Raw genomic sequence first — 27,557 nt, forward strand, 5'->3', positions numbered from 1 at the left:
GTCAGTGCTGCCTCCTCCTGTGGCGGTCCTCCTAAGACTTCAGTTTCACTCTAGCTGTCAGTCAGTTCTGCCTCCTTCTGTGGCGGTCCTCTTAAGCCTTCAGTTTCACTGTAGCTGTCAGTCAGTGCTGCCTCCTCCTGTGGCGGTCCTCCTAAGCCTTCAGTTTCACTCTAGCTGTCAGTCAGTGCTGCCTCCTTCTGTGGCGGTCCTCCTAAGCCTTCAGGTTTACTCTAGCTGTCAGTCAGTAGTGCCACCTCCTGTGGCGGTCCTCCTAAGCCTTCAGTTTCACTCTAGCTGTCAGTCAGTGCTGCCTCCTCCTGTGACGGTCCTCCTATGCCTTCAGTTTCACTGTAGCAGTCAGTCAGTGCTGCCTCCTCCTGTGGCGGTCCTCCTAAGCCTTCAGTTTCACTGTAGCTGTCAGTCCGTGCTGCCTCCTCCAGTGACGATCCTCCTAAGCCTTCAGTTTCACTCTAGCTGTCAGTCAGTGCTGCCTCCTCCTGTGACGGTCCTCCTAAGCCTTCAGTTTCACTGTAGCTGTCAGTCAGTGCTGCCTCCTCCTGTGACGGTCCTCCTAAGCCTTAAGTTTCACTGTGGCTGTCAGTCAGTGCTGCCTCCTTCTGTGACGGTCCTCCTAAGCCTTCAGTTTCACTCTAGCTGTCAGTCAGTGCTGCCTCCTACTTTGGCAGTCCTTCTAAGCCTTCAGTTTCACTCTAGCTGTCAGTCAGTGCTGCCTCCTCCTGTGGCGGTCCTCCTAAGCCTTCAGTTTTACTGTAGCTGTCAGTCAGTCCTGCCTCCTCCTGTGGGGGTCCTCGTGTGGTGGTCCTCCTAAGCCTTCAGTTTCACTGGAGCTGTCAGTCCGTGCTGCCTCCTCCAGTGACGGTCCTCCTAAGCCTTCAGTTTCACTCGAGCTGTCAGTCAGTGCTGCCTCCTTCTGTGGCGGTCCTCTTAAGCCTTCAGTTTCACTGTAGCTGTCAGTCAGTGCTGCCTCCTCCTGTGGCGGTCCTCCTAAGCCTTCAGTTTTACTCTAGCTGTCAGTCAGTCCTGCCTCCTCCTGTGGCGGTCCTCCTAAGCCTTCAGTTTCACTGTAGCTGTCAGTCAGTCCTGCCTCCTCCTGTGGTGGTCCTCCCAAGCCTTCAGTTTCACTGTAGCTGTCAGTCAGTGCTGCCTCCTCCTGCGGCGGTCCTCCCAAGCCTTCAGTTTCACTGTAGCTGTCAGTCAGTGCTGCCTCCTCCTGTGGCGGTCCTCCTAAGCCTTCAGTTTTACTCTAGCTGTCAGTCAGTGCTGCCTCCTCCAGTGGCGGTCCTCCTAAGCCTTCAGTTTCACTCTAGCTGTCAGTCAGTGCTGCCTGCTCCTGTGGCGGTCCTCCTAAGACTTCAGTTTCACTCTAGCTGTCAGTCAGTGCTGCCTCCTTCTGTGGCGGTCCTCTTAAGCCTTCAGTTTCACTGTAGCTGTCAGTCAGTGCTGCCTCCTCCAGTGGCGGTCCTCCTAAGCCTTCAGTTTCACTCTAGCTGTCAGTCAGTGCTGCCTCCTCCTGTGGCGGTCCTCCTAAGACTTCAGTTTCACTCTAGCTGTCAGTCAGTGCTGCCTCCTTCTGTGGCGGTCCTCTTAAGCCTTCAGTTTCACTGTAGCTGTCAGTCAGTGCTGCCTCCTCCTGTGGCGGTCCTCCTAAGCCTTCAGTTTCACTCTAGCTGTCAGTCAGTGCTGCCTCCTTCTGTGGCGGTCCTCCTAAGCCTTCAGGTTTACTCTAGCTGTCAGTCAGTAGTGCCACCTCCTGTGGCGGTCCTCCTAAGCCTTCAGTTTCACTCTAGCTGTCAGTCAGTGCTGCCTCCTCCTGTGACGGTCCTCCTATGCCTTCAGTTTCACTGTAGCAGTCAGTCAGTGCTGCCTCCTCCTGTGGCGGTCCTCCTAAGCCTTCAGTTTCACTGTAGCTGTCAGTCCGTGCTGCCTCCTCCAGTGACGATCCTCCTAAGCCTTCAGTTTCACTCTAGCTGTCAGTCAGTGCTGCCTCCTCCTGTGACGGTCCTCCTAAGCCTTCAGTTTCACTGTAGCTGTCAGTCAGTGCTGCCTCCTCCTGTGACGGTCCTCCTAAGCCTTAAGTTTCACTGTGGCTGTCAGTCAGTGCTGCCTCCTTCTGTGACGGTCCTCCTAAGCCTTCAGTTTCACTCTAGCTGTCAGTCAGTGCTGCCTCCTACTTTGGCAGTCCTTCTAAGCCTTCAGTTTCACTCTAGCTGTCAGTCAGTGCTGTCTCCTCCTGTGACGGTCCTCCTAAGCCTTCAGTTTCACTCGAGCTGTCAGTCAGTGCTGCCTCCTCCTGTGGCGGTCCTCCTAAGCCTTCAGTTTCACTCGAGCTGTCCGTCAGTGCTGCCTCCTTCTGTGGCGGTCCTCTTAAGCCTTCAGTTTTACTCTAGCTGTCAGTCAGTGCTGCCTCCTCTTGTGGCGGTCCTCCTAAGCCTTCAGTTTCACTGTAGCTGTCAGTCCGTGCTGCTTCCTCCTGTGACGGTCCTCCTAAGCCTTCAGTTTCACTCGAGCTGTCAGTCAGTGCTGCCTCCTTCTGTGGCGGTCCTCTTAAGCCTTCAGTTTCACTCTAGCTGTCAGTCAGTGCTGCCTCCTCCTGTGGCGGTCCTCCTAAGCCTTCAGTTTCACTGTAGCTGTCAGTCCGTGCTGCTTCCTCCAGTGACGGTCCTCCTAAGTCTTCAGTTTCACTCGAGCTGTCAGTCAGTGCTGCCTCCTTCTGTGGCGGTCCTCTTAAGCCTTCAGTTTTACTCTAGCTGTCAGTCAGTGCTGCCTCCTCCAGTGGCGGTCCTCCTAAGCCTTCAGTTTCACTCTAGCTGTCAGTCAGTGCTGCCTCCTTCTGTGGCGGTCCTCCTAAGCCTTCAGTTTCACTCTAGCTGTCAGTCAGTGCTGCCTCCTTCTGTGGCAGTCCTCCTAAGCCTTCAGTTTCACTCTAGCTGTCAGTCAGTGCTGCCTCCTCCTATGACGGTCCTCCTAAGCCTTCCGTTTCACTGTAGCTGTCAGTCAGTGCTGCCTCCTTCTGTGGCGGTCCTCTTAAGCCTTCAGTTTCACTCTAGCTGTCAGTCAGTGCTGCCTCCTCCTGTGGCGGTCCTCCTAAGCCTTCAGTTTCACTCTAGCTGTCAGTCATTGCTCCCTCCTCCTGTGGCGGCCTCCTAAGCCTTCAGTTTCACTCGAGCTGTCAGTCCGTGCTGCTTCCTCCAGTGACGGTCCTTCTAAGCCTTCAGTTTCACTCGAGCTGTTAGTCAGTGCTGCCTCCTTCTGTGGCGGTCCTCTTAAGCCTTCAGTTTTACTCTAGCTGTCAGTCAGTGCTGCCTCCTCCAGTGGCGGTCCTCCTAAGCCTTCCGTTTCACTCTAGCTGTCAGTCAGTGCTGCCTGCTCCTGTGGCGGTCCTCCTAAGACTTCAGTTTCACTCTAGCTGTCAGTCAGTGCTGCCTCCTTCTGTGGCGGTCCTCTTAAGCCTTCAGTTTCACTGTAGCTGTCAGTCAGTGCTGCCTCCTCCAGTGGCGGTCCTCCTAAGCCTTCAGTTTCACTCTAGCTGTCAGTCAGTGCTGCCTCCTCCTGTGGCGGTCCTCCTAAGACTTCAGTTTCACTCTAGCTGTCAGTCAGTGCTGCCTCCTTCTGTGGCGGTCCTCTTAAGCCTTCAGTTTCACTGTAGCTGTCAGTCAGTGCTGCCTCCTCCTGTGGCGGTCCTCCTAAGCCTTCAGTTTCACTCTAGCTGTCAGTCAGTGCTGCCTCCTTCTGTGGCGGTCCTCCTAAGCCTTCAGGTTTACTCTAGCTGTCAGTCAGTAGTGCCACCTCCTGTGGCGGTCCTCCTAAGCCTTCAGTTTCACTCTAGCTGTCAGTCAGTGCTGCCTCCTCCTGTGACGGTCCTCCTATGCCTTCAGTTTCACTGTAGCAGTCAGTCAGTGCTGCCTCCTCCTGTGGCGGTCCTCCTAAGCCTTCAGTTTCACTGTAGCTGTCAGTCCGTGCTGCCTCCTCCAGTGACGATCCTCCTAAGCCTTCAGTTTCACTCTAGCTGTCAGTCAGTGCTGCCTCCTCCTGTGACGGTCCTCCTAAGCCTTCAGTTTCACTGTAGCTGTCAGTCAGTGCTGCCTCCTCCTGTGACGGTCCTCCTAAGCCTTAAGTTTCACTGTAGCTGTCAGTCAGTGCTGCCTCCTTCTGTGACGGTCCTCCTAAGCCTTCAGTTTCACTCTAGCTGTCAGTCAGTGCTGCCTCCTACTTTGGCAGTCCTTCTAAGCCTTCAGTTTCACTCTAGCTGTCAGTCAGTGCTGCCTCCTCCTGTGACGGTCCTCCTAAGCCTTCAGTTTCACTCGAGCTGTCAGTCAGTGCTGCCTCCTCCTGTGGCGGTCCTCCTAAGCCTTCAGTTTCACTCGAGCTGTCCGTCAGTGCTGCCTCCTTCTGTGGCGGTCCTCTTAAGCCTTCAGTTTTACTCTAGCTGTCAGTCAGTGCTGCCTCCTTCTGTGGCGGTCCTCCTAAGCCTTCAGTTTCACTCTAGCTGTCAGTCAGTGCTGCCTCCTCCTGTGGCGGTCCTCCTAAGCCTTCAGTTTCACTCGAGCTGTCAGTCAGTGCTGCCTCCTCCTGTGGCAGTCCTCTTAAGCCTTCAGTTTCACTCTAGCTGTCAGTCAGTGCTGCCTCCTCCAGTGGCGGTCCTCCTAAGCCTTCAGTTTCACTCTAGCTGTCAGTCAGTGCTGCCTCCTCCTGTGGCGGTCCTCCTAAGCCTTCAGTTTCACTGTAGCTGTCAGTCCGTGCTGCTTCCTCCTGTGACGGTCCTCCTAAGCCTTCAGTTTCACTCGAGCTGTCAGTCAGTGCTGCCTCCTTCTGTGGCGGTCCTCTTAAGCCTTCAGTTTCACTCTAGCTGTCAGTCAGTGCTGCCTCCTCCTGTGGCGGTCCTCCTAAGCCTTCAGTTTCACTGTAGCTGTCAGTCCGTGCTGCTTCCTCCAGTGACGGTCCTCCTAAGCCTTCAGTTTCACTCGAGCTGTCAGTCAGTGCTGCCTCCTTCTGTGGCGGTCCTCTTAAGCCTTCAGTTTCACTGTAGCTGTCAGTCCGTGCTGCTTCCTCCTGTGACGGTCCTCCTAAGCCTTCAGTTTCACTCGAGCTGTCAGTCAGTGCTGCCTCCTTCTGTGGCGGTCCTCTTAAGCCTTCAGTTTCACTGTAGCTGTCAGTCAGTGCTGCCTCCTGCTGTGGCGGTCCTCCTAAGCCTTCAGTTTCACTCTAGCTGTCAGTCAGTGCTGCCTCCTCCAGTGGCGGTCCTCCTAAGCCTTCAGTTTCACTCTAGCTGTCAGTCAGTGCTGCCTCCTTCTGTGGCGGTCCTCCTAAGCCTTCAGTTTCACTCTAGCTGTCAGTCAGTGCTGCCTCCTTCTGTGGCAGTCCTCCTAAGCCTTCAGTTTCACTCTAGCTGTCAGTCAGTGCTGCCTCCTCCTATGACGGTCCTCCTAAACCTTCAGTTTCACTGTAGCTGTCAGTCAGTGCTGCCTCCTTCTGTGGCGGTCCTCTTAAGCCTTCAGTTTCACTCTAGCTGTCAGTCAGTGCTGCCTCCTCCTGTGGCGGTCCTCCTAAGCCTTCAGTTTCACTCTAGCTGTCAGTCATTGCTCCCTCCTCCTGTGGCGGCCTCCTAAGCCTTCAGTTTCACTCGAGCTGTCAGTCCGTGCTGCTTCCTCCAGTGACGGTCCTTCTAAGCCTTCAGTTTCACTCGAGCTGTTAGTCAGTGCTGCCTCCTTCTGTGGCGGTCCTCCTAAGCCTTCAGTTTCACTCTAGCTGTCAGTCAGTGCTGCCTCCTTCTGTGGCGGTCCTCTTAAGCCTTCAGTTTTATTCTAGCTGTCAGTCAGTGCTGCCTCCTCCAGTGGCGGTCCTCCTAAGCCTTCAGTTTCACTCTAGCTGTCAGTCAGTGCTGCCTCCTCCTGTGGCGGTCCTCCTAAGACTTCAGTTTCACTCTAGCTGTCAGTCAGTGCTGCCTCCTTCTGTGGCGGTCCTCTTAAGCCTTCAGTTTCACTGTAGCTGTCAGTCAGTGCTGCCTCCTTCTGTGGCGGTCCTCTTAAGCCTTCAGTTTCACTGTACCTGTCAGTCAGTGCTGCCTCCTCCTGTTACGGTCCTCCTAAGCCTTCAGTTTCACTCTAGCTGTCAGTCAGTGCTGCCTCCTTCTGTGGCGGTCCTCCTAAGCCTTCAGTTTCACTCTAGCTGTCAGTCAGTGCTGCCTTCTACTTTGGCGGTCCTTCGAAGCCTTCAGTTTCACTGTAGCTGTCAGTGAGTGTTGCTGCCCTTTGTGGGCTGTGTCTTTTTGAAGTTTAGTTACGTGCTGCCACTTTTACATAGAAGTATTGAACCGTGATGCCAAGACCAAGACACTCATTACAAGCTGCACAGAGTAATGCTATTACTTTCCCACAGTTACCATTACTAAGGGTCCCTGTAAATCAAGGGGCCAGGAGATAACAGGGTTTGCACGTTTCTTGGAATTAACAGGAGACAGTGGTTTACAAAACGTAGTGGATAAAGACACGTGTGTGGGTAGAAGATGCATAAACTGTAGAGCTAAAGTGGATGGCAAAGGAAGGAAAGGGAGAGGTGCTGTCCACCATTGGAGGTTGGAGAACAGCTGAGATCTATGGAGAAGAGTTGAGTTATTCGGTCTTTCCTGACTAACAAAAGTATGGGGTTAGTTTGAGGTTAAGAGTCAGTTTGTTGCAGAAGTTGGAGACATATTAGGAGGACTTTTTTCTTGTTTTTATCTTTTATTCTGGCGTGTGTTCCCTGTATGGCAGCGGAGGCTAAAGAGGGAGAGTTCTCCATGCTGAGATCCTTGTCATATGCTGGTGGTTAGAATGGTTTGATTCTAACATAAATTACAGCTCTCTTTCAAGACCCCAGCCCTGCAGATCCCACACATCTTGCTCAAGCCACAATCCACATTCCTAATATTCTGCTGAGCCAGAAGGGATCCGTTGGGAAGTGTTCTCAATTTCTGAAGGGGATCCAAGACAGATGTATTTGTGCCTGATGTTAAACATGCTTATGGTTGGTAGTTTTCAAGTCACTTGAGATCATATGCCTCCAAACACAAGTTACAGTCAGTTTTATTGACAGCATTTACAAAAGGGTGTGGTCATCTTGTCGTAAAATAACGCATTTTCTATTTGACCTTATATTTGATTGAAAGAAAAGCTTCATCTGAAGACCTGATACCTAAGCTAGATCTGAAATATGTCAAAACAGTTATCAAAAGGAGAATTTCAGTATAGATCCCCTTCAACAGATGTTCCTCTGCATCCCAAACGTCAATTATGGCTGTACAATAGATTTGCAGGATGCCAGGTTCCACGTTGCAAAACTGGTGTGTCACAAGAAGTTTCTGAGATGTCGAGTCTCTGAGCCTGATTTAGAGCTTGTAGCTGAAGGTACTCCTTCGCAAACACAAACAAAAGTGTTAACATTTTGGTGGACTGCCGTTAACACCAACAGCAACCGCCCACCAAACATTTTGTACCTTGATGGGAATCGCATACAGAGATGACTGCTGGGTGGGTGGTCATCTCTAAATCTGGCAGAAGGTAGTGCATCAGGGGGGCAGAGCTAATGTCCTCTGCCACCTTGATGGATGGAGTACCATCTGCTAAAGTCTAATACAGGCTCTTCACAATATCAGCGCAGAGTTGCGCCACTCTGGGTAAAATAAGCTCTGAATGGGTTCTCCGAGGTAAGGCTTTGGTTTCCTGCCATCACAGAAGGCAAGGATTTTATGTTACATGTGATTTGGGAAACTAAGTGTTTACCTTTTTGTGTTACAATCCTTGGAGGCCATGACATCCCTGCTGCGAATCCCAGATTTTTAAGTGACTTGAGAGAATGTGTCTTCCTTTCCATCAACAAAAGTATCATTTCTAAAGCAAAGGACTCAGTCTGACACTAACAACAGCACAATTACTGTGAGAGGCCAGGTCTTCCTGTAGTTATCTAGGTCCAACTGACAGGCTGCTTGTAAGTGCTCTCCAAGAGTGTGTGAGCTGCCAGTGGCTGCATGTTTAAGCAGACTGGAGGTTCAATTTATCATCACAGAAAAGGTAGTCCTCTCAGAGCTTGTGGGTCACGAGAGCACATCATAAAAGGCATGACCTTCTTCAGAGGACATACACAGTATCAATCTTTACAGATGCTACTCCTCAAGCTTGAGGAGGCCATCTGTGTGAAGATGCAGTCGAGGCTCATTGCCAGCAAAGATATTCCATATAAAAGTTCGAGATCTTGCTTGGAAAATGCATTCCTACCTATTGTTTATGGAGAACACAACACATAATCATTCTCTGGCACCAGCACACATTGTTTCTGAAATGTTGCTGCTGCTTTTCTGTCGTGTAGTTCTTCAGAAGTCAATTTATTTGCAGCATCAGCAAATAAACAACAGCTCCCTGTGCTTCACAGTTAGCCAAATAAACCATACCAAAGCACACCATCAGAAATATGACACTGTATATTCACACTTCGAGCCTGTTTCGCAAAGGCACCTTACACCTTTGAGTAAGTTTACTACTATTTGGCTATTCACAAAATCCGATTGTAAACGTACCCCAGAAGTGTAACTTACATGTCTCCACCATATTCAATGGCCTGGCAGCAGTTCACAGACTTACACTTTAAATTAATTTACACTTGGATTTTGTGAATATCCAAAAGTTGTAAATGTACTATAAAGTGTTAGAGTAAATTACACATGTAGATTTACTCACAAGTGTAATGTACCTTTGTGAATATCCCCAACAGTTTGTGAATAGCCCCAAGGCCCTTCTGTTTAGTGGAGACATGCATTATTTAAATTTCCTCTCTGCCTGTCTTCCTTGTAGCATGCATTATGATATGACCTCTTTCAGTCTAACACCACACGTCGAACATTAGAGTCAGACGTACATATTTCGTGAGAGTTTACATTGTGGTATATGAAATGTGAATGGACTACAGCGCTACACTATACATCAAAAGTGCATCAGAACAAACATAATTGGCACTACCAATACAAGGTATACAAAGTATATATCTTACGTCAAATTTACTGCATAAAAATAATTTAAAAACAAATTTATCGAAAAACCATTCAAGTTATAAAATATTTTTGATGAATGAAAAAACACCAACAAAATCTTTGTAGTGTATGGCACAATTAAAAGAAGCTTGTTAGAAGGCCGGAAACAATATATCCCTATAGGAGTGTGCAAATGGGGTCTTCTCACTCACATCCCACAATGGGAAGGAGGTCTGTTATTTAAGGGAGTACAGTATTTAAAAACACCACAACAAGTGTTTACATCATCAGTACAGCACATGACAAAAATAAGTAAAGTAAACATTTTAGTATGTGGGAAACAATGTTAATGCAGGAGTCCCACGTGAACACCCCCATTTATTTATAAAAAAAAAATTGTAGAAGCAAATTTGTGGAAATTGTTGGGTTCATTTGGCCCCAATTACGTGTGCCCCTGGTTAATTGTGATAAATGTGGTAACTCCTTTTTGATGTCACATATTTCACTCCACAGTTTTTCGCAGATAGATGAGCACGATATACCTAGGCGTGGAAAAACAGCCACTGTCTGCCTGCATCGGATAGGACGGTATGACCACTACTGTGGCCAAGCAACCCAGTGGTGGACAGACCACTGAGTCAGTGGTTTCCATTGGCAGCCAAGCTGATGCTGCTCCCTTGGAAATCCCTAGTCGACTGTGGGGAATCTAAATGACGTGGGGGAACCACAAGTTGGGCAGGACGAGGACACCACTGATATATCGCGGTGGTGCCATCCTGCAGAACTCTAAATAAGGGCTCAGCTCTCCCTGCTGCAATTATTCCATGTTCAAATCTATCACCCTGGTGTCCTCTCCATTTTCACCTAACCGAGAAACAATCTTTGTGGTGTACCTTATGCTAATAATGGGCAAACAATATCAAGAACTGAGTAAGGACGACATAGGCTACAATAGAGTTACTCTACTGAGGACTTTACCATACTGTTTCTGTTAAATGCTTCCTATCTTCTTGTTCTGTTACTGTTAATTTCTCTTTTTATTTTCAATTGGAGCTTAATTAGAAGCCTCTGTAAGCAAGTGTGGCAGAATTGGTTTATTTTGTTTCCCTCTTCCCTATATATTGTGTTGTCATTCTCATTAAAAGTCTCTCTTGATGACTGTACGAATGACCCATGAGCACCCTTGCATGGTAGCATCATGGACATGCCACCTCCAGTCCTGAACTACTGTTGGAATTTAGAAGTGGCGTCTACACCCAGCAGATGTGCAAACCACCATGATGCCACCCCCCCTACTGACACCGGTATCCTTGGCAGTCAATAAAGTCTTAGAATTCTTGTTGTCGGTGGAGTTGGAGGTGAATGATAGTGATGTCTGTCTGCTACTCCTGCCCATGGTTTCCATTCAGCGGGGAGGTGAGCTGATCTGCCCCTTATGTCAGAGAGTCAAGACTGATCTGCACATGGTTGCTCTGTTTTGTAATGTAACAGTAGAGCTAAAAACAGTACGATGATATACTCCAAAAGTAATTACTAGTGGTTCCGCGTGATCAGCAGTTGATACACATGATTCCCTCTTTTGTAGTGATGGGTGAAGAGGACCCAGGGGATGTGCAGTCAACTCTCTCGGATCTACTTGCGTTGCCTTTGCGGCCCAACAGTGATGCTATTGCTAAGGTCAGTGCTTCCTTTTTGTATCTCCTAATCTCCTGGGAATTGGTTTAGATTTGAGGGTGGTTTTAGTAATGCCTTCATGTGGCCTTGTCACATAATCGAGCTGCCTGTTGGCACCAGAGTTCCACTTCAGTAAAAAATTGCTCCTTGAAAGATAAGCCATAACTGAGGGCTACCAAACCCTGCTCAGATAGCACCCACATTAAAAATGCTTTTAGGTGAGCTATAAAAACACTCTAGTGTCATAGATTACCTAACAGTGGAGTGTGAGCCTTCGTGTACGTTGCTCACCTAAACCAGTTTTTTCTGCTGCGCAGCGCTCATGTTCATCAACCAACCACCTCACACAACAACACTACTTTCTCACTCTCTTTGATTCTACTTTAGATCTCATGATTGATCCCCGAAATTTATGCAACTCCCCTTTAAATTTCTATTTCGACTGACCACACAAATTCCTTTACCAGTTCATAGACAATCCTAAACCTTGACCCCTTTTGGTCTGGGCTATTTGCTAGTCTGCCATTTGACCTTCTATTGACTGTCAATCAGATGAGTATCTACTGTATCTTGTTATAATAATTAGTGATTATATACTCAAATGCTGAAAAACACCACTTCAAATGGTTGTAATATGAATTTGAACACTCAAAAGTCATTCCAGGTCATGGCTGCCCAACTCCCTGGGTTAACTGTTCCAAAACCCTTGATATATAAGACAATTCACACAAAAATGTGTGAGAGGCACAGCATAAAGTGTAATTATCATTCAGTCAGTCCAAGTCAAAGTTCATTTACAAAATTATTCTACGTCTGTCCAAACGACCCGCAACTGCAGTCCAAATATGCGAAGATCATTCATAGATGAGATAATAGTTTTTGTCCATGATGACGCTGCGATGTCTATCGGATGTAACTCATGCAAGGACTACATATTGGACACAGGGCAACATGCTCTAGAGATTGAAAGACAATCAAACTTATCTAGAAGTTTAAATGTAAATGTGTTTGTATTTATATAGCGCATTCTACCCTGAGGTCTCGTAGCGCTGTATTCATACCGCTGTGGAACCCTTCCTGGCTTTCCTGTGAAATGTCCACTCCTGGGCACCCCCAAGGTAAAGCCAGGCATCCCAGTGCTGCTGGGGCCGTTGTGGTGATTAAGCAAGCTATTGCCCAGAGTCACACAGTGGGACCCATGATTAGACTAGGCACCGAGGCGAGAATTATGAGGTCCAAGGAAATTGTGTCCAAGAGCCGCCGAGGCGGGAATTTAACCCTGGTCCCGGGCCAGACCTCTGCACCAGGGTCTGCCGCTCTAACCATTAAGCCTTGCTTCTCAAATGAGAAATAATCTTTAAAGTATTGAGTAGTTCAATAGTCTTTGCCCTGAAGAAGTTCTGCTGATTTTGGAATGGAACGCGCCAGCTGTATTCTTCTTTATATTACAAGAATTAAATAAAGACTATCCTCTCATCTAGGAATTGTCTTTGCATATTTGGACTGCAGTTGTGTATCTTTTGGATGTGTGGAATAATATTGTAAATATACTGTGACTTGGACTAGTTGAATGATAATTACACTCTCTCTCCTTTGTATTCTATGTCTTACATATTCAAACACTATCTGTACATATATATTGAGGTGATGATGATAGAAGCCTTAGCATAATGGGGCCTGTCCACAAATTCAGCAAAGACTGACATTGAACAAACGGTCACATGTGCTAGAAGACCCAAAGTTGCACCACTTCTGGAACCAATGGCATTAGTGCTCAGTTTATTTGATTTTGTGTGCCATACAAAAGATAATGACCCAACTTTGAGGCTGGTAAAGCTAACATATGGCCAGATTCCAAGAGGGATCAAATATAGTAATATTCTTTAGGTATTTATTTATTTGAGAAGTTTTATATAGCACCTACATACCCATCAGGGTCTCAGAGCATTGTACAAATAGCAGTCAAGTTAACATACAGGGAAAAAAGAGCAGTAACAGTCAAGAAAGAATAAGCAAAGATCAAAACAAATACAAAATATCATCCAACTTGGAAGAAGCACGATCTGGGGGTGTCCACCAGAAACTAGACAAGTTGCGAGACTTCAGGACTACTAGTGAACAATCTGTCATCAGAAGCTTCTTTACTTCTTTTTTGAAGGAGATAGTCGAGGGGTTTGTCCTGGTGTCAGGAGGTAGAGCATTTTATATTCTTGGTGATAGGCTGGAGAAGGAGCGGTTGTAAATGTTCTTTTTGTTGAACTTCTCTGGTTTCAAAAGTAGGGAGTTGGTGAAGTACTCAATTCTGAGATCTGTATTTGATCTTCAGGTCCCAGGTTCAAATACTGCTATGTGGGACTCTGTCACTTAAATATCCCAGAAGTATGAAAGGTTACCTCATAAGAAGAGAGCAGTACTGTGCACAAAATGTCCCAGGTACATTTCTTTGGATAAAAGCTTTAAAATAACTTTTTTATTATTATAGAATTAGAATCTCTAAACTGTGAAGGGGTTTGCTACCTCGATCTTCAGGAAAGCACCCACTGGCAATACTATATTCCAGCACTTTTGGGGGGAATGTTTTATTTTGCACACAATATATTCCATATTTCTACTTTTGGGATGGCCCAATCCCAGATTAAGTAATGGGATGTCCCTAGGATCACAAGTTTAAAGTGATGAAGCTTTTGCCCGATTTTCCTTGAAGGATTGCACCAGATTGAATACATGAAAGAATTTTGAACTGTCCCTTCAGTTAAAAAGACCCCTTCTCTTGTATATGAAATATGCACACTTCTGTGATCTTGTGTAAAATAATAGCAACTAGCGTTCAAAATTTGATTACTGGATGGTTTACAGAGACCAAACCTGTTTCTACCAGGCAAAAAACATCCGGAGTAAACGTAGGCGCAACAGACGCTGCTTCACATCACCGATTAAACAAGGAGTCATAAAGATGATCGTGCAGTTGCATTTTTGAATGCTAAGAAAGCCTTTGGCTTTATATGATAGGAATTGTTGTTGCAGACATCATTGTTCCTCACTAATGGCGTGGACCTATGTCAGGACTGTCAGATTGAAACACCACTGACCTTGGTAGCCGTCCATCGGGGATGATGTGAGAAGTGAGTTCTACTATTCCCTTCTACGTTTCCACCCAAAGAGTGTTTACATTCACTACTTTGTGAGGGAGTGCACCAGGGAAAAGGGGAATGGATAAAATAATAAAGGCTGCGGAGTTTCTCTGGAATGCGCTGGTCTAGAACCCCTCGTGAAGAAGCAGGCCTCTAGGGTCTCAGGGAGCCATTGACCATACGGGAAAGGTCCCTTGTGAAAGAGAGGAAACATAAATGTAGATGGCATACAAACATAGATACTATTCTCAAATTAGCACACCACCTTGATCCTTGATACTTACATCCAGTACTCACACAGCACACCTTGAATGTTTAATAAGCACCCTTCAGTTTTGTCCCAGTCGACGCCGTCCGCCCAAATGTTGGGGTGCAAAGACAACAGGTACTCAAGTGCGGGGAAGTCAGGGTTAAGTAACATGCATACATACTAATAGACCCGATTCATGTGGGAGACTACAGATTTTTCAAGCCAAAAATGGCTTTATGTTAGCTATATCCCACCTGAAATGGAATTTTTTACAATAAAAGTCAATGGGGAATTTTCGTTCTCCCGATTTTTAATCTCCCACGTCCCTGTCCTAAAATGTTGCCATGTATGGTAACATGCACTCTCTTCCAGGAGTTACTGATAAATCAAAAATGCCAAAACAAGAGTACCAATTACCAACAATATGGAAAAAATAAAGGAAAATGATCAGAAGTGCATGCTTCAACCACTTATCTGATTACTTGTCTCTGGGCGATGCTCGCTGTTACGTCACAGGAGCAAGAGGAAATTCAGAGGTAGTAGGTGTATGAGGAACGCTTGCCACAGCGTCCCCATAATATCTCCCATAACCGTCTGTCAGCGGGAAATCCCAGGTGATACAGCCGATAATGAGTATCCGGCAAACGCATGTTGCCGGAAGGATTCTGAAGAATAACAAGGAGGCTTGCAGTCGCGGTCCCAACCACCGAGCCCAAGCAGCGGATATGCGGCAAGGTAGACAGCCGCAAAGGAAACAGGCACTGAAAGAAAGCCAGCGCGGAACAACCTCCTAGGAGAGCATTGCAGACTCACCAAGGATAATCTAAAGTTGCAGAAATTCAGAAGGTGCCAGGCAACAGGAATCCCAGCATGATGGAACACACACAGGAACTATGATTGTCAAGCACCGACTCAGTGCAGAGGTGGGTCTTATATCCAGCCCTGCAGAAAACACCTTCCTGTCTGCAAACCCTCAGGCTGCTGGGAGTTGTAGTCCAACAAACACACACACTTCCCAGTCATGCGACAGTAAAGTAGGGGTGTAAGGCACATACTATGTGTACCCCTTACTTGCGGCCTTTCCTACCTGACACCACAATGACAACCCAGATGTTGTATCATAAACTTATGACACATTTTAGAATGGGATGATTATTTCATAATCCTAAGCGATGCAGAGGGAAACAGGGAAGGGCGCTCATTGCCCCCACTGCATTTTGCTGAAATGGTGCAAACCCTTTCCTGCATCCTAAGGCATGCAGTGGCTGGGAATAGAAAAACATTAGTGAATGATTACTAGCTGCTGACGGCTTGACGGTGTATATGAAAACTCCAGTTATACTCACACCGATCCTTCTGGAAATGGTGAAAAATTTGGTATTCTATGTCTGTTTAGGATAAGACATGCCACTCTCATTGGAAACTTCAGATGAAGCAGCTGGGGTAAATTTACTGTCCCTGTGACCAAGGTGGGAATCTTCTGTGTTTAGATACGTAGGCTTCAGTTTAGGTTCTAGTCTATTCTGTACCACATGAATTCTTACCATTGATTCAGTAGCTTTGGGTAGAAATATAATAGAGCCTAGCTTCCTTTCTTGTTCCACACTTCCCTGTATACAGAAAAGAACTTCTTCCAGAAGCTGGACTCACTGTCACAAACCTTGGTATAGGGCAACTTAATTGCAAGCTGCCATGGGAGTAAGGGGGCTTAGGCTTACCACACGTATAGCTGTAGTATGCAGCGGCATTAACTCCATTATAGTGTCCAGTGATGGGACGGAGAAGACACAGAGGAGTCTGCTCAAAAGCTGTAGATATTGACTTAAAATGGGTAAACAGGAAGGCCAGGGTCTTTAAATGGGTAAAGTGGAAGACCGGGCTCTTTAAATAGGTAAAGAGGAAGACCGGGCCCTTTAAATGGGTAAAGAGGAAGATCAGACTCTTTAAATGGGTAAAGAGGAAGACCCGGCCCTATAGATGGGTAAAGAGGAAGACTGGGGTCTTTAAATGAGTTAACAGGAAGACCGGGCTCATTAAATAGGTATAGAGGAAGACCGGGCCCTTTAAATGGGTAAAGAGGAAGACACGGCCCTTTAAATGGGTAAAGAGGAAGATTGCATCTCTTAATTGGGTAAAGTGGAAGACCGGGCCCTTTAAATGGGTAAAGAGGAAGACACTGCCCTTTAAATGGGTAAAGAGGAAGACTGGGATCTTTAAATGGGTAAAGAGGAAGATCAGGCTCTTTAAATGGGTAAAGAGGAAGACCCGGCCCTTTAAATGGGTAAAGAGGAAGACCGGGCCCTTTAAATGGGTAAAGAGGAAGATCAGGCTCTTTAAATGGGTAAAGAGGAAGACCCGGCCCTTTAAATGGGTAAAGAGGAAGACTGGGATCTTTAAATGGGTAAAGTGGAAGATCAGGCTCTTTAAATGGGTAAAGAGGAAGACTGGGATCTTTAAATGGGTAAAGTGGAAGATCAGGCACTTTAAATGGGTAAAGAGGAAGACCGGGCCCTTTAAATGGGTAAAGAGGAAGACCGGGCTCTTTAAATGGGTAAAGAGAAAGACCAGGGTCTTTAAATGGGTAAAGAGGAAGACCCAGACCTTTAAATGGGTAAAGAGGAAGACCAGGGTCTTTAAATGGGTAAAGAGGAAGACCGTGCTCTTTAAATGGGTAAAGAGGAAGACCGGGCCCTTTAAATGGGTAAAGAGGAAGACCGTGCTCTTTAAATGGGTAAAGAGGAAGACCGTATCCTTTAATTGGGTAAAGAGGAAGACCGAGCTCTTTAAATGGGTAAAGTGGAAGACCGGGCTCTTTAAATGGGTAAAGAGGAAGACCGGGCTCTTTAAATGGATAAAGAGGAAGACCCAGACCTTTAAATGCGTAAAGAGGAAGACCGGGGTCTTTAAATGGGTAAAGAGGAAGACCGGGCCCTTTAAATGGGTAAAGAGGAAGACAGTGCTCTTTAAATGGGTAAAGAGGAAGACCGGGCTCTTTAAATGGGTAAAGAGGAAGACCGGGCCCTTTAAATGGGTAAAGAGGAAGATCAGGCTCTTTAAATGGGTAAAGAGGAAGACCCGGCCCTTTAAATGGGTAAAGAGGAAGACTGGGATCTTTAAATGGGTAAAGTGGAAGATCAGGCTCTTTAAATGGGTAAAGAGGAAGACCCGGCCCTTTAAATGGGTAAAGATGAAGACTGGGATCTTTAAATGGGTAAAGTGGAAGATCAGGCACTTTAAATGGGTAAAGAGGAAGACCGGGCCCTTTAAATGGGTAAAGAGGAAGACCGGGCTCTTTAAATGGGTAAAGAGAAAGACCAGGGTCTTTAAATGGGTAAAGAGGAAGACCAGGCTCTTTAAATGGGTAAAGAGGAAGACCGGGGTCTTTAAATGGGTAAAGAGGAAGACCGTGCTCTTTAAATGGGTAAAGAGGAAGACCGGGCCCTTTAAATGGGTAAAGAGGAAGACCGTGCTCTTTAAATGGGTAAAGAGGAAGACCGGACTCTTTAAATGGGTAAAGAGGATGACTGTATCCTTTAATTGGGTAAAGAGGAAGACCGAGCTCTTTAAATGGGTAAAGTGGAAGACCGGGCTCTTTAAATGGGTAAAGAGGAAGACCGGGCTCTTTAAATGGATAAAGAGGAAGACCCAGACCTTTAAATGCGTAAAGAGGAAGACCAGGGTCTTTAAATGGGTAAAGAGGAAGACCGGGCCCTTTAAATGGGTAAAGAGGAAGACAGTGCTCTTTAAATGGGTAAAGAGGAAGACCGGGCTCTTTAAATGGGTAAAGAGGAAGACCGGGCCCTTTAAATGGGTAAAGAGGAAGATCAGGCTCTTTAAATGGGTAAAGAGGAAGACCGGGCCCTTTAAATGGGTAAAGAGGAAGACTGGGATCTTTAAATGGGTAAAGTGGAAGATCAGGCTCTTTAAATGGGTAAAGAGGAAGACCCGGCCCTTTAAATGGGTAAAGAGGAAGACTGGGATCTTTAAATGGGTAAAGTGGAAGATCAGGCACTTTAAATGGGTAAAGAGGAAGACCGGGCCCTTTAAATGGGTAAAGAGGAAGACCGGGCTCTTTAAATGGGTAAAGAGAAAGACCAGGGTCTTTAAATGGGTAAAGAGGAAGACCCAGAACTTTAAATGGGTAAAGAGGAAGACCGGGGTCTTTAAATGGGTAAAGAGGAAGACCGTGCTCTTTAAATGGGTAAAGAGGAAGACCGGGCCCTTTAAATGGGTAAAGAGGAAGACCGTGCTCTTTAAATGGGTAAAGAGGAAGACCGGACTCTTTAAATGGGTAAAGAGGAAGACCGTATCCTTTAATTGGGTAAAGAGGAAGACCGAGCTCTTTAAATGGGTAAAGTGGAAGACCGGGCTCTTTAAATGGGTAAAGAGGAAGACCGGGCTCTTTAAATGGATAAAGAGGAAGACCCAGACCTTTAAATGCGTAAAGAGGAAGACCGGGGTCTTTAAATGGGTAAAGAGGAAGACCGGGCCCTTTAAATGGGTAAAGAGGAAGACAGTGCTCTTTAAATGGGTAAAGAGGAAGACCGGGCTCTTTAAATGGGTAAAGAGGAAGACCGGGCCCTTTAAATGGGTAAAGAGGAAGATCAGGCTCTTTAAATGGGTAAAGAGGAAGACCCGGCCCTTTAAATGGGTAAAGAGGAAGACTGGGATCTTTAAATGGGTAAAGTGGAAGATCAGGCTCTTTAAATGGATAAAGAGGAAGACCCGGCCCTTTAAATGGGTAAAGAGGAAGACTGGGATCTTTAAATGGGTAAAGTGGAAGATCAGGCACTTTAAATGGGTAAAGAGGAAGACCGGGCCCTTTAAATGGGTAAAGAGGAAGACCGGGCTCTTTAAATGGGTAAAGAGAAAGACCAGGGTCTTTAAATGGGTAAAGAGGAAGACCCAGACCTTTAAATGGGTAAAGAGGAAGACCGGGGTCTTTAAATGGGTAAAGAGGAAGACCGTGCTCTTTAAATGGGTAAAGAGGAAGACCGGGCCCTTTAAATGGGTAAAGAGGAAGACCGTGCTCTTTAAATGGGTAAAGAGGAAGACTGTATCCTTTAATTGGGTAAAGAGGAAGACCGAGCTCTTTAAATGGGTAAAGTGGAAGACCGGGCTCTTTAAATGGGTAAAGAGGAAGACCGGGCTCTTTAAATGGATAAAGAGGAAGACCCAGACCTTTAAATGCGTAAAGAGGAAGACCGGGGTCTTTAAATGGGTAAAGAGGAAGACCGGGCCCTTTAAATGGGTAAAGAGGAAGACAGTGCTCTTTAAATGGGTAAAGAGGAAGACCGGGCTCTTTAAATGGGTAAAGAGGAAGACCGGGCCCTTTAAATGGGTAAAGAGGAAGATCAGGCTCTTTAAATGGGTAAAGAGGAAGACCCGGCCCTTTAAATGGGTAAAGAGGAAGACTGGGATCTTTAAATGGGTAAAGTGGAAGATCAGGCTCTTTAAATGGGTAAAGAGGAAGACCCGGCCCTTTAAATGGGTAAAGAGGAAGACTGGGATCTTTAAATGGGTAAAGTGGAAGATCAGGCACTTTAAATGGGTAAAGAGGAAGACAGTGCTCTTTAAATGGGTAAAGAGGAAGACCGGGCTCTTTAAATGGGTAAAGAGGAAGACCGGGCCCTTTAAATGGGTAAAGAGGAAGATCAGGCTCTTTAAATGGGTAAAGAGGAAGACCGGGCCCTTTAAATGGGTAAAGAGGAAGACTGGGATCTTTAAATGGGTAAAGTGGAAGATCAGGCTCTTTAAATGGGTAAAGAGGAAGACCCGGCCCTTTAAATGGGTAAAGAGGAAGACTGGGATCTTTAAATGGGTAAAGTGGAAGATCAGGCACTTTAAATGGGTAAAGAGGAAGACCGGGCCCTTTAAATGGGTAAAGAGGAAGACCGGGCTCTTTAAATGGGTAAAGAGAAAGACCAGGGTCTTTAAATGGGTAAAGAGGAAGACCCAGAACTTTAAATGGGTAAAGAGGAAGACCGGGGTCTTTAAATGGGTAAAGAGGAAGACCGTGCTCTTTAAATGGGTAAAGAGGAAGACCGGGCCCTTTAAATGGGTAAAGAGGAAGACCGTGCTCTTTAAATGGGTAAAGAGGAAGACCGGACTCTTTAAATGGGTAAAGAGGAAGACCGTATCCTTTAATTGGGTAAAGAGGAAGACCGAGCTCTTTAAATGGGTAAAGTGGAAGACCGGGCTCTTTAAATGGGTAAAGAGGAAGACCGGGCTCTTTAAATGGATAAAGAGGAAGACCCAGACCTTTAAATGCGTAAAGAGGAAGACCGGGGTCTTTAAATGGGTAAAGAGGAAGACCGGGCCCTTTAAATGGGTAAAGAGGAAGACAGTGCTCTTTAAATGGGTAAAGAGGAAGACCGGGCTCTTTAAATGGGTAAAGAGGAAGACCGGGCCCTTTAAATGGGTAAAGAGGAAGATCAGGCTCTTTAAATGGGTAAAGAGGAAGACCCGGCCCTTTAAATGGGTAAAGAGGAAGACTGGGATCTTTAAATGGGTAAAGTGGAAGATCAGGCTCTTTAAATGGATAAAGAGGAAGACCCGGCCCTTTAAATGGGTAAAGAGGAAGACTGGGATCTTTAAATGGGTAAAGTGGAAGATCAGGCACTTTAAATGGGTAAAGAGGAAGACCGGGCCCTTTAAATGGGTAAAGAGGAAGACCGGGCTCTTTAAATGGGTAAAGAGAAAGACCAGGGTCTTTAAATGGGTAAAGAGGAAGACCCAGACCTTTAAATGGGTAAAGAGGAAGACCGGGGTCTTTAAATGGGTAAAGAGGAAGACCGTGCTCTTTAAATGGGTAAAGAGGAAGACCGGGCCCTTTAAATGGGTAAAGAGGAAGACCGTGCTCTTTAAATGGGTAAAGAGGAAGACTGTATCCTTTAATTGGGTAAAGAGGAAGACCGAGCTCTTTAAATGGGTAAAGTGGAAGACCGGGCTCTTTAAATGGGTAAAGAGGAAGACCGGGCTCTTTAAATGGATAAAGAGGAAGACCCAGACCTTTAAATGCGTAAAGAGGAAGACCGGGGTCTTTAAATGGGTAAAGAGGAAGACCGGGCCCTTTAAATGGGTAAAGAGGAAGACAGTGCTCTTTAAATGGGTAAAGAGGAAGACCGGGCTCTTTAAATGGGTAAAGAGGAAGACCGGGCCCTTTAAATGGGTAAAGAGGAAGATCAGGCTCTTTAAATGGGTAAAGAGGAAGACCCGGCCCTTTAAATGGGTAAAGAGGAAGACTGGGATCTTTAAATGGGTAAAGTGGAAGATCAGGCTCTTTAAATGGGTAAAGAGGAAGACCCGGCCCTTTAAATGGGTAAAGAGGAAGACTGGGATCTTTAAATGGGTAAAGTGGAAGATCAGGCACTTTAAATGGGTAAAGAGGAAGACCGGGCCCTTTAAATGGGTAAAGAGGAAGACTGGGATCTTTAAATGGGTAAAGTGGAAGATCAGGCACTTTAAATGGGTAAAGAGGAAGACCGGCTCTTTAAATGGGTAAAGAGAAAGACCAGGGTCTTTAAATGGGTAAAGAGGAAGACCCAGACCTTTAAATGGGTAAAGAGGAAGACCGGGGTCTTTAAATGGGTAAAGAGGAAGACCGTGCTCTTTAAATGGGTAAAGAGGAAGACCGGGCTCTTTAAATGGATAAAGAGGAAGACCCAGACCTTTAAATGCGTAAAGAGGAAGACCGGGGTCTTTAAATGGGTAAAGAGGAAGACCGGGCCCTTTAAATGGGTAAAGAGGAAGACAGTGCTCTTTAAATGGGTAAAGAGGAAGACCGGGCTCTTTAAATGGGTAAAGAGGAAGACCGGGCCCTTTAAATGGGTAAAGAGGAAGACCGGGGTCTTTAAATGGGTAAAGAGGAAGACCGGGCTCTTTAAATGGGTAAAGAGGAAGACCGGGCCCTTTAATTGGGTTAAGAGGAACACCGGGCTCTTTAAATGGGTAAAGAGGAAGGCCGTATCCTTTAATTGGGTAAAGAGGAAGACCGGGCCCTTTAAATGGGTAAAGAGGAAGACCGGGCTCTTTAAAAGGGTAAAGAGGAAGACCAGGCTCTTTAAATGTGTAAAGTGGAAGACCCAGATCTTTAAATGGGTAAAGAGGAAGACCGGGGTCTTTAAATGGGTAAAGTGGAAGACAGGCGCCCTTTAAATGGGTAAAGAGGAAGACTGTATCCTTTAATTGTGTAAAGTGGAAGACCGAGTCCTTTAAATGGGTAAAGAGAAAGACCGTATCCCTTAATTGGGTAAAGTGGAAGACTGGGCTCTTTAAATGGGTAAAGAAGAAGACCGGGCTCTTTAAATGGGTAAAGAGGAAGACCGGGCCCTTTAAATGGGTAAAGAGGAAGACCGAGGTCTTTAAATGGGTAAAGAGGAAGACCGGGCCCTTTAAATGGGTAAAGAGGAAGACCGGGGTCTTTAAATGGGTAAAGAGGAAGACCGGGCTCTTTAAATGGGTAAAGAGGAAGACCGGGGTCTTTAAATGGGTAAAGAGGAAGACCGGGCTCTTTATATGGGTAAAGAGGAAGGCCGGGCACTTTAAATGTGTAAAGAGGAAGACCCAGACCTTTAAATGGGTAAAGAGGAAGACAGGGGTCTTTAAATGGGTAAAGAGGAAGACCGGGCTCTTTAAATGGGTAAAGAGGAAGACCGGGGCCCTTTAAATGGGTTAAGAGGAACACCGGGCTCTTTAAATGGGTAAAGAGGAAGACCGTATCCTTTAATTGGGTAAAGAGGAAGACCGGGCCCTTTAAATGGGTAAAGAGGAAGACCGGGCTCTTTAAAAGGGTAAAGAGGAAGACCAGGCTCTTTAAATGTGTAAAGTGGAAGACCCAGACCTTTAAATGGGTAAAGAGGAAGACCGTGGTCTTTAAATGGGTAAAGTGGAAGACAGGCGCCCTTTAAATGGGTAAAGAGGAAGACTGTATCCTTTAATTGTGTAAAGTGGAAGACCGAGTCCTTTAAATGGGTAAAGAGAAAGACCGTATCCCTTAATTGGGTAAAGTGGAAGACTGGGCTCTTTAAATGGGTAAAGAAGAAGACCGGGCTCTTTAAATGGGTAATGAGGAAGACCGGGCTCTTTAAATAGCTAAAGAGGAAGACCGGGCCCTTTAAATGGGTAAAGAGGAAGACCGGGCCCTTTAAATGGGTAAAGAGGAAGACAGTGCTCTTTAAATGGGTAAAGAGGAAGACCGGGCTCTTTAAATGGGTAAAGAGGAAGACCGGGCCCTTTAAATGGGTAAAGAGGAAGACAGTGCTCTTTAAATGGAAAAGAGGAAGACTGGGCTCTTTAAATGGGTAAAGAGGAAGACCAGGCTCTTTAAATGTGTAAAGTGGAAGACCCAGACCTTTAAATGGGTAAAGAGGAAGACCGTGGTCTTTAAATGGGTAAAGTGGAAGACAGGCGCCCTTTAAATGGGTAAAGAGGAAGACTGTATCCTTTAATTGTGTAAAGTGGAAGACCGAGTCCTTTAAATGGGTAAAGAGAAAGACCGTATCCCTTAATTGGGTAAAGTGGAAGACTGGGCTCTTTAAATGGGTAAAGAAGAAGACCGGGCTCTTTAAATGGGTAATGAGGAAGACCGGGCTCTTTAAATAGCTAAAGAGGAAGACCGGGCCCTTTAAATGGGTAAAGAGGAAGACCGGGCCCTTTAAATGGGTAAAGAGGAAGACAGTGCTCTTTAAATGGGTAAAGAGGAAGACCGGGCTCTTTAAATGGGTAAAGAGGAAGACCGGGCCCTTTAAATGGGTAAAGAGGAAGACCGGGGTCTTTAAATGGGTAAAGAGGAAGACCGGGCTCTTTAAATGGGTAAAGAGGAAGACCGGGGTCTTTAAATGGGTAAAGAGGAAGACCGGGCTCTTTAAATGGGTAAAGAGGAAGACCGGGCACTTTAAATGTGTAAAGAGGAAGACCCAGACCTTTAAATGGGTAAAGAGGAAGACAGTGCTCTTTAAATGGGTAAAGAGGAAGACCGGGCACTTTAAATGTGTAAAAAGGAAGACCGGGCCCTTTAAATGGGTTAAGAGGAACACCGGGCTCTTTAAATGGGTAAAGAGGAAGACCGTATCCTTTAATTGGGTAAAGAGGAAGACCGGGCCCTTTAAATGGGTAAAGAGGAAGACCGGGCTCTTTAAATGGGTAAAGAGGAAGACCGGGCACTTTAAATATGTAAAGAGGAAGACCCAGACCTTTAAATGGGTAAAGAGGAAGACAGGGGTCTTTAAATGGGTAAAGAGGAAGACCGGGCTCTTTAAATGGGTAAAGAGGAAGACCGGGCCCTTTAAATGGGTTAAGAGGAACACCGGGCTCTTTAAATGGGTAAAGAGGAAGACCGTATCCTTTAATTGGGTAAAGAGGAAGACCGGGCCCTTTAAATGGGTAAAGAGGAAGACCGGGCTCTTTAAAAGGGTAAATAGGAAGACCCAGACCTTTAAATGGGTAAAGAGGAAGACCGGGGTCTTTAAATGGGTAAAGTGGAAGACAGGCGCCCTTTAAATGGGTAAAGAGGAAGACCCAGACCTTTAAATGGGTAAAGAGGAAGACCGGGGTCTTTAAATGGGTAAAGTGGAAGACAGGCGCCCTTTAAATGGGTAAAGAGGAAGACTGTATCCTTTAATTGTGTAAAGTGGAAGACCGAGTCCTTTAAATGGGTAAAGAGAAAGACCGTATCCCTTAATTGGGTAAAGTGGAAGACTGGGCTCTTTAAATGGGTAAAGAAGAAGACCGGTCTCTTTAAATGGGTAATGAGGAATACCGGGCTCTTTAAATGGGTAATGAGGAAGACCGGGCTCTTTAAATGGGTAAAGAGGAAGACCGGGCTCTTTAAATGGGTAAAGAGGAAGACCGGGCCCTTTAAATGGGTAAAGAGGAAGACCGGGGTCTTTAAATGGGTAAAGAGGAAGACCGGGCTCTTTAAATGGGTAAAGAGGAAGACCGGGGTCTTTAAATGGGTAAAGAGGAAGGCCGGGCTCTTTAAATGGGTAAAGAGGAAGACCGGGCACTTTAAATGTGTAAAGAGGAAGACCGGGCCCTTTAAATGGGTTAAGAGGAACACCGGGCTCTTTAAATGGGTAAAGAGGAAGACCGTATCCTTTAATTGGGTAAAGAGGAAGACCGGGCCCTTTAAATGGGTAAAGAGGAAGACCGGGCTCTTTAAAAGGGTAAAGAGGAAGACCGGGCTCTTTAAATGTGTAAAGTGGAAGACCCAGACCTTTAAATGGGTAAAGAGGAAGACCGGGGTCTTTAAATGGGTAAAGAGGAAGACTGTATCCTTTAATTGTGTAAAGTGGAAGACCGAGTCCTTTAAATGGGTAAAGAGAAAGACCGTATCCCTTAATTGGGTAAAGTGGAAGACTGGGCTCTTTAAATGGGTAAAGAAGAAGACCGGGCTCTTTAAATGGGTAATGAGGAAGACCGGGCTCTTTAAATAGATAAAGAGGGAGACCGGGCCCTTTAAATGGATAAAGAGGAAGACCGGGCCCTTTAAATGGGTAAAGAGGAAGACCGGGCTCTTTAAATAGATAAAGAGGAAGACCGGGCCCTTTAAATGGATAAAGAGGAAGACCGGACCCTTTAAATGGGTAAAGAGGAAGACCGGGCTCTTTCAATGAGTAAAGAGGAAGACCAGGCTCTTTAAATGGGTAACGAGGAAGACCGGGCCCTTTAAATGGGTAATGAGAAAGACCGGGCCCTTTAAATGGGTAAAGAGGATGACCAGGGTCTTTAATTGTGTAAAGAGGAAGACCGGGCTTCCAAGATTCATCAACATAGTCCGAAGGCTAGGGAAGGGGTACGCTTCTACTTTGGATGTAATATGCCCTACGGCCCTGACGGTTCCCATGGGAAAGTCAGGAGCTTGCCCTGTCACCCAGAGACATTCAGCCAGCAGGCTGGAAAGTAAAAGTGTAGAACACCTCTGAAGACTTGTTGGGAGGAACAAAGTTCAGGTGTTGGAGCAGGGTCAGCCCAACCATGGTCACTTCCAATCGATGCAGTTTTCCAAGATAATGACAACTAATGGTTTCCTTTCCTTCCTCTGAGTTACCATTACCAGGGGTTCTAATGATTTCAGAGTTGGAGTAATAATGGGCACTATAAATTGTTGAGCAATAACATGGAAAACCAGAATTACTATCTAACCGTCTGCACGTTTCCTCCACCTACCTGACACTTCGCATGCTTGCAGCGACCACCACTCACCCGCGGCATTCCCTCTAAACTCATACTTCTGATGGGACGATGTTCCCCGTCCCATTAATATGAACGGGTCTGTGTAATGAAGACCCCCGCATGCACTTTTATGCTGGTTTATTCTACCCACAGCAGTGTTCTCTCTCCACTTCATAAAAATCCGCTTTTAGCTTCCACTGCACTGCTCTCTGGGGCAGGAAGAGTGACCATAAAGTTTCCAGTGTTTGAGAGGTTAGGTGCCTACTCTCCAAATAATTGAATTAAAACATATTTAGTAGCTGTAGCTTCTTAGAATGTTCAATTGGCTATGTTGTAAATTACAGTAAGAATATGTTCCTTTAGATAGTATTAGTTTATAGAAGGAATGTTTTCTCTTGATAAAGCATTTTGAGATCCCAATCCCACATGTGTATGAAGACATTCAGTGTTTAGATGTGCAGTGAAGAGGCCAAGGGTGGCGAACTTAGATCTTAAGTATGCAGCTTTTCACTATAGGGGAGTAACTTTTTTTCTACCTGAATGCATCATTTTCATAGAGTATAACAGGTTTATTAATTTCCAAATATCACTGTGTACCATGAAAGAAACAAACATTGTCCTAGTAGTTTTAGCAAGTGAAATATTTCCATACAGAACATATATTTATTTCCAAAAACTCAGCACTTATACAAATAACACAATTATCTGTCAAATCAGGTGAACTTGACTGAATATGAAAAAAAGGCAATTTCTAAGGGATGACTAACCAAGTGTAGGTTGTTGGGAAACCACTGTTTCCTAAGGCGACTACATTCAAATTTTAATTTTGAAAAACATCTCAAAAATGGATTATACTAATACATTTGTAATGTGAAGAAAAAAATCTGTTGGAATTCAGTGAAACTGAATACACCTGGGGATCTCAATAGTTTTCCAAAATCCCTGAGAACAAGAGCAAAGAAAGAATATATTCCAATTTTTCATGTCAGCGCAACAATCTCATTTGTGACATTTCCAGTTCATGTCTCAGCTGTTGCACCTAGGGCCTTTGGTTTGTCTGTTCTGCAGGAGTCTTTTACACCAAATAAGGTATCCTGCCAGGGTGTGGATATGCGCAGATGATGAAGCACGCCTCTTTTTAGCGAGTGAGGCGTCGACTCCAAAATCTTTGGATTCTCCCCAGGACCTCACCCTAACAAACCAGCCTCGTTGCCCATATGTGTATGTAGTCCTTATCCGACCCATTTTTTTCTTGATCCTAAACTGAGTGTCATGGCTTGTGGACCACCGTACCTTTTTCAGAACAGAG

General features: G+C 45.8%; 1 protein-coding gene across 2 annotated transcripts in view; it reads left to right on the forward strand.

The window, feature by feature from the left end:
- The window catches only part of DNHD1 (dynein heavy chain domain 1), a 659,975-nt gene that overhangs the window by 265,386 nt on the left and 367,032 nt on the right, over positions 1-27,557 (forward strand). For both annotated transcript variants that reach the window (XM_078658741.1, XM_078658742.1), the window contains exon 17: positions 10,605-10,696. In XM_078658741.1, coding sequence (XP_078514867.1) covers positions 10,605-10,696 — 92 coding nt within the window. The remainder of the gene's footprint in view (positions 1-10,604; positions 10,697-27,557) is intronic.

This window comes from Lissotriton helveticus, chromosome 8 (genome assembly GCF_964261635.1).
Source record: "Lissotriton helveticus chromosome 8, aLisHel1.1, whole genome shotgun sequence".
Taxonomy (NCBI): Eukaryota; Metazoa; Chordata; class Amphibia; order Caudata; family Salamandridae; genus Lissotriton; species Lissotriton helveticus.